Genomic DNA, 12,906 nt, shown 5'->3' on the forward strand with positions numbered 1-12,906 from the left:
TCCATATTGCATTCTACTTTAGCACAACACAGGCACAGCAAGTGAGATAAGAATTGTGTCTTCCTTCTTCTCTGCTTGTCTCACAGCTTCTCTCTGTTCAGAGGGCATGTAAATACCACAATTAACATTGCTACAATCCACTTATTACTGTTGAATGGAATAAAACCTATTATGCAATCACTTGTTTTTCATAGCTCCTACTCAGTGTCCTTATTATATCCTTGAAACTAACTAAATCTATGACAATAAATAAATAGATCTAAGACAAGAATGAACTTTTTTTACAATTTCTCTTTTTCCTTTCAAGAAACATATTAACAATGAATCTTGATATTCATATTGCATTATCAGTCACTGTATTCTGTGCTTTGACATAAGAATTATTTCAACATTTTGCTTTGTGTCATAATCAAGCTTCAAAATACAGCATGTTTCCTCTTGCATCAGAAAACAGGACAACACACTTTCTCAAAAATTTTAGCTGGGATACACTGGTTAAAGTTTGTTCGAATCCATATAAAAAATAAAAATTAATTTCTTTTTGATTACCCCTATACAGTTGAAGAATGTAACTCAGAAATCTCACAGTAAAATATATTGTCCTGTAATAATCTTGAAACCCAAAGTTTATTCCAACAGCTATATTGCTGTCAGAGATCACGAAAGATAAAATATAGATAAAGAGCAATTTATGGTGCCTTTTTCTGATGAAAAAATATATTAGAAGGACGTAATTTATTCACCCAAGCTTGGCATAATGACTAAGTAATCTAAAATCAAGCTTGTTTTCTTTTACAAAAATATATCTATCTTCAGCCCTTTCTTGAAAACCTGGTGTGGTTGGGACAATACTTGGATGTTGTTTCATTGTTTCTTAGCATTAGAAACAGAAAAGAGCATTATTAGGACAAATACTGCAGATTAATTATTTTTCTACATGGCAGCTTCAAATCTGCTGTGCTCATCACGGTGGCTGGAGTGAATTTCAGGCACTGTCTCCTCCTCTGGAACCTGCCATGAAAAAAAGAAGAGCTCAGTTAAGGATATATAGATTTGCTTTTGCCATAAAAGAAGACTAAAATGTGCTGAGAATGTAATTCTATTTGCATATATCTGTTTATTAACATTGACACAGCCTGAGATGAGCCATCGATTCTGGATACTGAGGGATGAACTCAGGGTTTTCTTCATAGAAAAATGTTTAATTTATTGAAAAAAATGAATAAAATTTCCTTTTACTTCACATTTTATTTACAAGGAATGTATATTATATATTCTTCCCTTGCCTTTTTGGGTTTGTCCTGGCATAAAACAATAAAGTTCAGATTGCCTAAATTAATAATATGTCATCAGTCTCTGATAAAGAAGAGGATACCTGATACAATGAGCACGTAAGAGAGAGATATAGGCCTCCACTGTGATATCAATTTGTTGTCTCTATTTCTGCTTTTTGTTCAAGGTGAGTCCAATGAAAAAGGCATGATTACCCAAGAAGGCCAAAAATTATCCTGAAGGTGGCCTGGCCTTGATAAATTGACAGCCTGAGGTAGAGCAGGATTTTTGAATTTTGAAGAGGCAGCCTTTCTGACTCATGTGTGCAAACCACAAAGCCCAGGAGAGCAGGGATGCAGTGGCAGTACATCCTCCAAAATAATGAAAATAAAAGGAGGTTGTGTCTTACCTCCCAATAAGCAGAGTCATCAAAGCAGTTCTGGTCAGATACTTGTCCCAAGAAGGGGATCTTTAGAATAGCACCTGCAGAAAAATCAGCATCAGAGGTTTGTAAAATGAAGAAAATTACCAAATTAATGTCCCTCAGATGTGCCCTAGACATCCAGATAAGTTTTCTGGCTGATTTCCTCATTTACAGAAATGCCCAACCATCCTGGGGACATCAGGTCAATTATTCCAAGAGGTGATGCAGATTACCTCATACAAACATGAATAAGAGCATAAATAAGAGCTTGCTTCTAATTGACCAGATTTCATAGCAAAAGTTTCTGCTTCATCCTGATTTTTTGTTTGTTTGTTTGGAAGTATTCGCAAACACATGGAAATCTGTGACACCTCATTGAGTAGGTCTTGATCTCAAACTAGTTTCTGTTCAGAATTTGAAGTGTCTGAATCTGGAGAATTCTTTCCAAAACAACACCTTATCATTCTTATAGGTATAAAATTCAATATCTTTGGAACATGTATTCAGTGAGATATATAGAATCACAGAATCACAGAAACATTTAGGTTAGAAAAAACCTCCAAGATCATCAGGTCCAATCCTAGACCAAACACCATCTTCGTCAACCAGACCAGAGTCCTGAGTCCACATCCCATCACTCCTTGGCCATCTCTAGGGATGGGGACTCCACCACTTCCCAGGGAAGCCCCTTCCAATGCCTGACCACCCTTTCAGTGAAGAAATTCTTCCTGACAAACCTGAACTTCATTTGAAGACAAAAACATTGGAAAACTGTTTTTCCATATTTGAGTTTCTGGCATTGGGACCCATTATTTCAATTTTGCATTATTCACACAAAATTGTTGATACATTTAAGTTCTCCATGGAGAAACCTCTAAATTCACAGTGTTTTTTGTCACTATAAGCATCACACTGACCTGTGAGTGCTCCTCCCACAATTGCAATTGCAAGTGTACTTCCCAGGGCAGCAGCCTGCATGGCAGGAGTCAGCATGTGACCATTCCTGAAAAGGGTAGAAAACCAAACCATTGCCCATCAAAAAATTGTTACACTTTGAGACTGATGATCAGTCTTACAACTTGTACTTGCTGCATGCTGGACAAGGTGACTGATAGGAAAATATCCTAGAATCTTTATAGTTGGAAAAGATCTCCAAGAACATTGAGTCCAACAAATGCTGCCATTGCTGTGTACAGGAAGGAACCCATGACTTTAATTTAACTTTCTTTTAGGCTACAGTTGAAAACAAGTTCTTTGAGAAGGTTATTAATGTCCTGTAAGCCATTAGAGAATACTCCCTTTTGTCAAAACAACCAGCATTTCATCTTTTTGTAGTCTTACGAGACAGTGGAAAAAAGCCATTTTGCCTTTTTTTTTCAAATCCTTCAAATACCAACAGTGCAAATGTAGAGTCATAATAAAGGTTTTTCTATGTTTGAATGGTTCAGTGTGCTGTTTCTTTTTGATGTTTTAATTTATTTATTTTTATTTGAGCTTTTAATCTGTAACAAGCTTGGCATTTAAACAGTGTGTTAAAGGCAGGAGATCAAGAAGAACCCAAATTAAATGAGAATACAATGCCTGACATCAAATCAATGATGCAATTCTGAAAAAAAATCATAATCCAAATAAGGTAGCAAATTATAATAGACCTTCAAAAATCAAAAAACTTTTCTCTCTTCTCTCTATAACTCACCTAGTTTCTGTTTTTATCGCAGTCACTATGATGCCAGCAACACCCCCCAGAATTCCAGGTAAACCATGTAAGTTATGAACTCCACAAGTGTCTTGAATTCTCAACTTGGATGCCATCACAGGCTGAAATGAGGGGAAATAGGAAGTTTAGAGTGAGTTTGTTTTCCATGATCTCTAGATGGTATGCAAAAGAAAGAGCAGAAGTACAAGAATCAAATAATGAATAAAAGTCACCATTTCCTGAATTTACTGTATCTATCCTCCCTTTGTAGCAAACCAAGGGAGCTCCAGGAAAGCCAGAGAGAAATAAAAAATGGGAGCAGAGCTGGGTCCCCAATACTTACAGTCAGGAATTGGAACCCAAGGACAGAGACAATTCCAGCAATGACCCCAATGAACATGGCAGAAAAAGGGTGGATTTCCAGGTCAGCACAGGTACCCACTGCTACACCTCCTGCCAGGGTGGCATTTTGAATGAGAACCTGCAGAGGGGACACAGAGCAAGGCAGAGGTGACACAGGAGGAGCAGTGGCCTGTTTTAGGGCTGAGTGCCTCTGAAGGCTCTCTTGCACATGCTGGGCTCAGACAAATAACTGCAGCTGCTGGAAAGGACTGGGTGAACACTGAGCTGGATTTTAGCCTGATAGAAGCTGGTTTTGTTTTGTCTGTTGTGGAGATGCACTGAGATTTCCAGGGAATGGCTCATTTCCTGGAGAGACCTATTTTGGCTGTTGTAATAAGGAAACTCAAGTAGGAACTTCGGAATAAGATTCAAAAATCCACCTGAACACTGGACTAATGTCTCGATGGTCCAGCAGGTTCTGTGAACAAGAGAGGATCATCACAGAATCATTAAGGCTGGAAGAGACCTTTGAAATGATTAAATCCAACCATCAAACCAGTACAACCAACATATTCCCAACCCACTACACTGCTTTCCAAGCCTTTCTGTGAAGAAATTTCTCCTAATATCCAGCCCAAATCTGCCCTGATGCAACTTGAGGCTGTTTCCTCATGCTGTCATTTGGTATTTGAAGAAGAGACTAAGCCCTACCTGGTTGAACCTTTCCTTCTCAGGGAGTTGTAGAGAGCAAGAAGATCCTCCCTGAGCCTCCTTTTCTCTAAAGCTCCCTCAGCTCCCTCAGCCACTTCTCATCAGACTTTAAAGGTTTTACAAGTAAAATGGCTCTAATTCTGGCCATAGTATGGGGAAAGGCTCCAGATAGCCTGGACAGATAGATGGACACTGGGAATCTGCCTACTCATCCTTATTGTAGAGGGCTGACTCCATTTAAGAAGGGTTATGATATGATTCTTACCATACTGAATTTGCCTCTTTTATCCACCAGGCTGGAGAGGGCGAATGTTACGATGGTACAGGCAGCCAAGGAGTAGTAAGTGTTGATAATGGCTGTTACCTGGGCTTCTGCAATGGCAGAGTTAAAACTGGGCCAAAAAAGCCAAAGGAACAGGGTGCCTGTATGAGTAAAAGTCAAAACAAAGCAAAAGCTGTTTAGTCACAAGGGCAAATACATCAGAGCTACAAAGAAATGAGGACGACGATTAATGAGAAACATGGAATGGCCAAAATTCTGGAAGAAGTAATAGAATATGCAGAAGCTTTTCTGACACTGGCAGCTGGGATATTGACACAAGGTCTCTTGTCAAGTCTTACTGGAAGGCTTTAATGACCCCTTGTCATGCCCCTCTCACTGTCAGAGATCACCAGCACTGTGAAACCCCAGCCAGAGCAGGAGGCACGGACAACACAATTCACACGCAAATCCTTTATCATCTATCAATACAACTGAAAGTTTTAGCTGGTGAATTGGTCTATGAACAGTTCTCATGGACAGATAGATATATGGTTTCTGACATTCATTATCATGACAAGCACAACTCAATACATTAATTTTGAACAATTGCTTTGGAAGTACTGCTGAAAAGCACAAGATTTAATAGAAAGGAAATCACCACTAATGCACAGTGAAAACACATATGTTATTTGATTTTTCCATCCTTGGAAGCAAAGAAAAACTGTAAAAATATGTGTGCCACTGAAAATACGGTGCATTAATGAGACTAAAAGGAATTTGCCTCCAGAAAGGTACTTAGGAAAATTAATGTAGCATAATAATAGGTGATCAGAAAAAAATAGGGATGGGGGAGGGATGAACAGCTGATCAGCTCTTGATATTACTTCACTTACCAATCATGGCAAACATGTCTGAGTGATAGGTGGATTCATCATTATCATGTTTGTTTGTCAGACCAGGACGGTACAAGACGAAAGCTGCAGCCAAACCAAAATAAGCTCCGAAAGCATGGATAGTCATCGAAGCTCCAACATCTGTGGCCTGTAACAGGGACCCAAAATAACGCCAGAGACTTTATACAGGATAAAGACAAGGGTCTGATGAACGAGAAGTCTGGAGGACTTAATGGTTTAACTCTGTGGTAGAAATCAGAGCCTAGCATAAGCAAACTGGAAGTATTAAAAAGTAAAAGCATATGTTATAAAGAGAAAACAAGGATTGCTAAATAGTTGTACCTTGAATACTTTGGTAACTAGGTGTTCATTGCATGCAAACATGGTGATCTCCAGGAGAGTCAGGATCAGCATCTGAATGGGACTTGTTTTCCCCAGGAGTGCTCCAAATGAAATCAAAGCAGTTGCTGTACTGAAGTCTGCATTTATCATGCTGAAGTTAAGAAAAAGAAAACAAAAACCCAAAACACAAAAATAAAAGAAAATCAGTTTAAAAGCTGTAATACCCAACATGCCATTAAAATGATATCATTAAAATTATAGAGCTTTAACTCTTCAGATACAAAATCATCAAGCTCATCTCCATGGATAAAAATGAAATCAAACCTTTCCAGATGGATTTGTAAGGATCTTACCAACTAGTGAAGAGTAAGTGTAGAAGGTTTCCTCCCACTTACACCGTACATGTGCTTAGCTGGTTGGAATTATGAGGAAAAGGCAGATGAGAAGTGTATGGGGATGTGCAGATATGTCATGGAATCACAGAATAATTTAGACTGGAAAAGGTCTCTGAGACCATTGAGTCCAATCACAGAATCATTTAGATTGGAAAAGGTCTCTAAGACCATTTTACCCAGCACTGCCAAGTCCACCTCTAAACCATGTCCCTCAGTGCCACATCTGCAGGTTTTTAAAACAATTCCAGGGCTGATGACTCCACAGCTTCCCTGGGCAGCTGTTCCAATGCCTGACCACCCTTTCTGCGAAGAGATTTTTCCTAATATCCAACCCAACCTCCCTTGGTGTGATTTCTTCTTGTCACTTCAGGATATGTCTTCTTGTTCTGTCACTCATTTGTGCAGAGGGAGCAGAGCCTGACTTCCCCCTGGCTGCCCCCTCCTGTCAGGAGCTGTGCAGAGCCAGAATGTCCCCCCTGAGCCTCCTTTTTTCCAAGCTGAGCCGCTTTCCCAGCTCCCTCAGCTGCTCCTCATACTCAATTTCCAGCCCTGACTGCCACCTAGGCTTCAAAGATGACAGTGAGGTCTTTGTTCAGATGGTTTATATAATCCTGGAAGCCTTGCACACCTGTCTGTGCATCATCTTTGCATAAGCTGTCAGGCAAGACCAGTGTTAATGTGTTTTGGGGATTGGCAAAGGTAAATAAAACCAGAAATTGATCAAAAACTTAGAGCACAGAGCGGCTCTAATCTGTGGGTCCCTCTAAAGATGCCTGCCTGTAAGCATTAGGGAGCTACTTGTATCATTGCTGCTTTCCCCTCAGTAATGCTCTGATGCTGTTCATTTCAAAATTGTTTACAAATTGTCTCAGAAAGCAGAACTGCAGATGTGAAAAACACTCTGAGACCTTGGTAGAGGCAGGACAGGTGAAGAGGAGGGGCATTAAATGTGCTTAGAGATGTTGCCCATGAAGTCTCTTATTCTGTGATTGGTGTTCAGACCCTGCTGGAGTTTGATGCTCATGGAAATCATTCTTTGGGAAGTAAGGAATGATTCCTTGTGAGTGCACAGACATGCTGTTCCAGCCTTTCTTCTGTGACCCCATGTGTCATGGAAAGACAGATCCTTCCATGCCTGCTGGGTGCAGGATGTGCTGTGCTACTGCTGGAAATCTTCCAGCTTCCGCAGCTTCAGAGATTCAGAGCAATCTCTCTACAGGACCCACACCTCCCACACACAAGGTAGCACCACAAATTTCTTCACAAACTTACAAACTTTGGCCCAGTGCACCAGGAGTGGCCCTCTCAGAGGTGAAGGGCAGAAGGATGTGGAGACATGCACAGTAAGGCTTAATGAAATTCAGGTTAAGTCTGACCCCATAGATGTTGTGGTTTATGGCTTCTCCTGATATCTTCAGGGATAGAAATATCAATTTTTGTGAATTCACACATACCTTTCGATGTTAACAGAAATTTTCCCTCTTTTCATATGCCAAAATCCTTGCATCAGAATTCCCCACTGGAGACCAAAGGCAGCAATGAGCATGTTGAAACCAACACTGCTGAATCCATATTTCTTCAGAAAGGTCATCAGGAAACCAAATCCAACAAATATCATCACGTGGACATCCTGAAAGTCTGAAGGGAAAACACATTAGAGACTGAGAAGAGTGACTGAGAAGGGTGAAAATCTGGGGACAAAGGCAGTTTAAGTAGACAAGAGTTCCTAACTCCAGTCATGCATGTGATCCATTCTTCCCACTTCATGACCAGTCTACCAGCTGAAAACAGAATGTCTGGAAAATGCCACACCTAATTATTGATTGTATTGATTCCTATATCATTATGGAAAGCCACTGGATCTCTATACTTGCAAATTTACTTGTGTCTGGCACTGTCCTCTCTTTGTGAAGCTACCTGGAACATCATCAAAGATTTATGTACTTACAGCAAAGTTTTGTTCCCCTTCAATCAAGGTGTTCAGAGCCAGTGTGATCTGACTAACTCCAAAATTGTACATGGGATTTGCTTGGGTGAGTGCTAGGTGTCCCAGTGCAAAGGAATCTTTGGGATTCCTAAAAATTACTGTCTGAGACATTGATCTTTTTACATGGATAAAAATTACTGTCAGAGACATTGCTCTTTTTACATGGACTAAATTTAAATTTAAAAATTAATATAGGTAATCAGCACACCATTAGTCTTCCTTCAAATATTTGGTTCTTTTTTGAAATATGAATTTTGTTAAAATGTGGTTCATAATTTTTCTATGTTTTGAAGTTATTACTTTAATTTTGTTCTTTATGCTTTTAGTACAAACTGAGTCTATCACCACAACATGGATACTTTAAATTTTAAAATATTTTTTTACTTTTAAGCTTTACATGATTTAATTGACTCTTAAACAGGTTGGAGTCCTGTAATTGCAATTTTTATTCTGATTTTACTGCTATTAAGAACCTCCAGTATAGAGAGAACATTTAAAAAACAATATTTAATTGTTCCTGCATGTCAATAAGCATGAAAAACTTGAGCTGGTTAGTGTAACTTTCGCCTTGAAGTTGCAATTCCCATTACTTGAAGTATACCTGAGTTTTGCATTACCAGGCTTGGCCAAAAGAGGGCCCAGAAGTATAAGAATTTACTGGGGATTTCGAATAAACTCTTTTATATTTGCAGTGTCGTATTCCAGCCCTGCCCTAGCACCGAAATAGCAGTAAGAGCCTTTACTTTGCATTTAAGAAACAGCATCGTTGGCTGGCTTGGAAATAGATGATGAACTTTAATGTCCCTCCCAACCCAGGCCATTCTGTGATTCTGCAGAAGTGCAGGTGGCTCACAAACACCTCCAACCCTTTTGCTTCCTTTTCAGGCTGGACATTTTAAAGCTGTCTGGACTTACTCACACAAATGGTTTAAAGTCCTGGTTAAAACTAGGTTAATTCATGTTGAGGACAAATTCCTTCTAGTTTAGCCTGTACCTTGAACTTTAACTATCTTTTATGCATGATTTTAAAGAGAAGGTCTGGAGTGACTTTAAATGACGAAGAAAACAGATTATTTGAACTAAATTGCTTCAGCAACTAGTTGTGTTTGACAAAGCATAGCGCTTCTGGGAGAGAGGAAAATAAAGATTGGGAAAAACACTCCAGCAGATCCTGGACAAAGCCTACTGACTACTCAGAATTCTGCAAGGCTGGCCAAGACCAGCATATGACCTCCACTGCAAGGTGGTCAGTCTCAACACAAAGATGCTTGTGACATACTCTAGAACTGATCTTGCTTGGCCTAGAGTTGTAAACCATAGAACCCTGAACAAGAGGGATGCATAAGTTTTCCTAAGCCAGGAGTCATGGATGCTCACAGGACAATGCAAACAGGATGCCAGTACAAGCGAAATCCTCTTGCAGTGCTTGAAGAACCATCACACCCCCTTGTTCTCCCATTCCAGTGGCACAACACACCTGAAATTGTCCATCCAATTTGCCATGCCTGTTCTTGTATCCACCAGAAATAGATAAAATGCAAAACTACACTTTGGGAATGATCTCAACTTAGCCCTCCTTACCTGAGTGCAAAGCTATTCCCATCCTCCACTATTATTTTCATTTTTCTTCTGTCCAAAACCACTAAAACAGCTTGAATTCATGGTGCTGAGGTGTCTAAGTCATACAAAATCAGGCCTTGCACTGCAGTACTGAGAATTTAAATTGCCTCCTGGATGAAAGAACTAAATCTCTGCGGTACAGATGGGATAACATCCTAAGGCATAGCATGGGAAGCAGATTGAACCCAGCAGTTTGAGTCCCATTTTAGGTACTCAAGGGAAGTCCTAGCTCAAGATACTTCCTAATACACCTAAACAACCATAGCATTAAATTTCTGCTAAGTCCTCAGGCAAACTACACTTTTGTTTCCACTTTGAACAGGTAAATTTGAGTGTAAGGGGTCCTAAAAGTGAAAATATAGGTACTGTGAAAATCTACTTTTTTTCCCAGTCTTTATTGGGAATGACTTCTGTGAGGCCAATACCTAAAAATTCAATGATATTGGTGGTGTTTGCTTGGTTTATGTCTCTACTGGTAATCTGAACAGCCTGGCCAAAGGAAATATATGTTCTTCTCTCCTAAAACACTGTTCCCACCTTAGAGTAGTCCCTTATCCATGCTATTCCTAAAGCCAGGAGGTCAAGGGGCCAGTTTGCAGGAGCACAAACCTTTCCAGAAGGCAGCTCACAGGTCAATGGTGTGGGCAGCCAAGGGACAAGTGTGCAGGAATAACAACTCATACACTGCCTGTACAGGGAGGCATTGGAGACAGCAGGAAATTCCTCCCACACTTTTAAGACACTGATATTAATGAAGAAATAAGCATAGGTGATCTCTAACTGGGTAGGTTACATTTGAAGATATATATTGTAGTGTCACTACAATTACCTGTGCTGTCAAATTATTCCTCTGGGTTTTGGCATAACTTTTGTCTAGGCCAACAATCACCTCCTGGGTGACAGTGGACCAAGAGTAATTCCCAATACACTGACTAGACTTAATTTAGGAACTTGGATAGTTCAATACAATTGGGATAGTTTAATATGGCACCAGCTAAGAGAGATGCATTTGTTCAGCCTGGAGAAGAGAAGGCTCTGGGGAGACCTTAAAGCACCTTCTAGTACTTAAAGGGGGATTATAAAAAAGTGGGAGAGTGACTTCTTAGATGGGCAGATAAAGATAGGACAAGAGGGAACAGTTTTAAATTAAAAGAGGAGAGATTTACTTTGGGTATTAGAAAGAAATTCTTCTCTCTGAGGGTGGCAAGGCCCTGGCAGAGGTTTCCCAGAGAAGCTGTGGCTGCCCCATCCCTGGAAGTGTCCAAGGCCACATTAGATCGGTCTTGGAGCAACCTGGGATAGTGGAAAGTATCCCTGCCCATGGCAGGGGATTGGAATGAGGTGATTTTTAAGATCCCTTCCAACCCAAACTTTCCTTTGGCTCTATGAGCATCATTGACATGGCCAAACTGTTATGGAGATTGGGCACAGCCCAAGGTACCACATCTCAGGGATACTGCCACATCTCAGTGGAGGTAATCTAAATGTGAGTAATTAGTCCCTGATGTCCATCAGCAGACTTGCATTTGGAGCTGAATAATGCCCTCATTTGCTGTTCTCTATGAGAATACACAACACACGATTACTAAAACCTGATTTCACATGCCCCTGTAACAGCCACTGAGAGGACAGTTAGGATGAGAGAAAAAGAGGGTTCAAAATTACAAAATTACTTTCAAAATTACACAGGTGCTACCTGCAGGCAGGGAGTTCTGTACTCTATGATCCTCATTAAGCGCATTGCAATCAGGGCTACAAGTCATTGAGGCCTCAGAGCCAAAAAACTGAACAGCAAACCTTCAATACCACCAGGAAAACACAGTTTGAAGCTCTGCAAACTTTGTTTTCTGTTAATTCACAATAGCCTTTGCATGAGAGAAGTGATTAACTACTTCTCAGGCCAGGAGCTTTTTCTGATCTTCACCAAGCATTTGCAGAGCAACAAATCAATAGAAACATTTTCAGTCTAAACCATTGCTCCCTAATGGAGCCACTGCTTTGGAAGATAGCAGGGGCTTATCCACCTTGGCACCAAAACTACGGCCCTTTTTGGAGTCCAGGTTTCACAAACATTTTGTAGCAATGGTGCATATGCAGCTCAATATCCATGTTCTCATAAGACACCTTTTCCAAACCTGGATGGTAGCAATGAAACATTCTATTAATTTTAATTATTTAATATATTAATCAGGATAGAAGGTCTGGCAAGAAACACCCCCATCTGTCTCTGGAAAATGCTGGACTCTTTCAAAGCAATACACAGTTCTCCAAGTCTTAACCTGCTGCGCAAACACCAGAACTATTTCTCAGGCTTTCTCTCAAATAAAAGTAAACTTCTCAGCAGTGAGGTGCTTGCAGAATTTTGTATCCTCTCAATTTGGATTTGTCTTTGAAGCCTGCTGCTTTCACACCTCAGAAAAATGTGCTTGCCCCAAAACACAACTTTCTTTTCCAGCTTTTTCAGTAGGTCTCATAAGTTATTCAGAAATCTTGCTAAGGACCAGTTTAAAGAAATTTCAGCTTCTATAGATCTTAGACAGAAATACTTACGTGGGTATAACATTCTAGAAGGATCTGAGTCATAATCCACAAATATCCCAAACAAAATGATGACAATCACTTCCAGAAGAAGCGCCAGGATCGAGAACTTGAACTTCATGTTGGTGTCAAAGTCTGGAGGCATTGCTGGAGAGCAGGTGGCTGTGAGAGCTTGATAATGGGTGTTTGCCTTCAAAGGAGCTGGCTAATTCCGTGGATCTGGGTGATACAGTAAAAAAAAAAGAAACAGAGACGTGAACACTCTGTCCCACCCACTATGGGAGGGAAAAAGTACAGGTCAATATAGTGATTTCAATTTCCCAGGGTGCTTCTGTGTCTGAAATACTGGCTTGCATGTGGGTTTTTTTCCAGTAATACAACCCAGCTTATTCAGCCACAGATGTACTTCTCACTGCCTATATGT

The 12,906-nt window shown here is 40.2% G+C and overlaps 1 protein-coding gene across 1 annotated transcript; it reads right to left on the reverse strand.

Moving 5' to 3' along the window:
- Positions 1-432: 432 nt before the first annotated feature.
- On the reverse strand, positions 433-12,691 carry RHAG (Rh associated glycoprotein). Its single transcript, XM_030945084.1, has 10 exons — positions 12,495-12,691; positions 7,792-7,975; positions 5,943-6,093; positions 5,601-5,748; positions 4,711-4,868; positions 3,736-3,873; positions 3,393-3,514; positions 2,614-2,699; positions 1,682-1,755; positions 433-1,011 (listed from the first exon to the last, which is right to left on the reverse strand). Exons 1-10 carry the CDS (start codon positions 12,625-12,627, stop codon positions 934-936), a joined length of 1,272 nt encoding a protein of 423 aa, XP_030800944.1. The 5' UTR covers positions 12,628-12,691; the 3' UTR covers positions 433-933.
- Positions 12,692-12,906: the final 215 nt, after the last annotated feature.

Source organism: Camarhynchus parvulus, chromosome 3 (assembly GCF_901933205.1).
Source record: "Camarhynchus parvulus chromosome 3, STF_HiC, whole genome shotgun sequence".
In the NCBI taxonomy this organism is placed as follows: domain Eukaryota; kingdom Metazoa; phylum Chordata; class Aves; order Passeriformes; family Thraupidae; genus Camarhynchus; species Camarhynchus parvulus.

Bases quoted from the DNA above. Each gene is read 5' to 3' on its own strand.
- RHAG (XM_030945084.1), bottom strand. From the start codon at position 12,627: ATGCCTCCAGACTTTGACACCAACATGAAGTTCAAGTTCTCGATCCTG. The intron at 3,515-3,735 runs GTAAGTATTGGG...CCCTCATTTCAG, and splicing joins TTGGGTTCCAATTCCTGACT to CCTGTGATGGCATCCAAGTT. The intron at 1,012-1,681 runs GTAAGACACAAC...TTTTCATGGCAG, and splicing joins ATGACTCTGCTTATTGGGAG to GTTCCAGAGGAGGAGACAGT.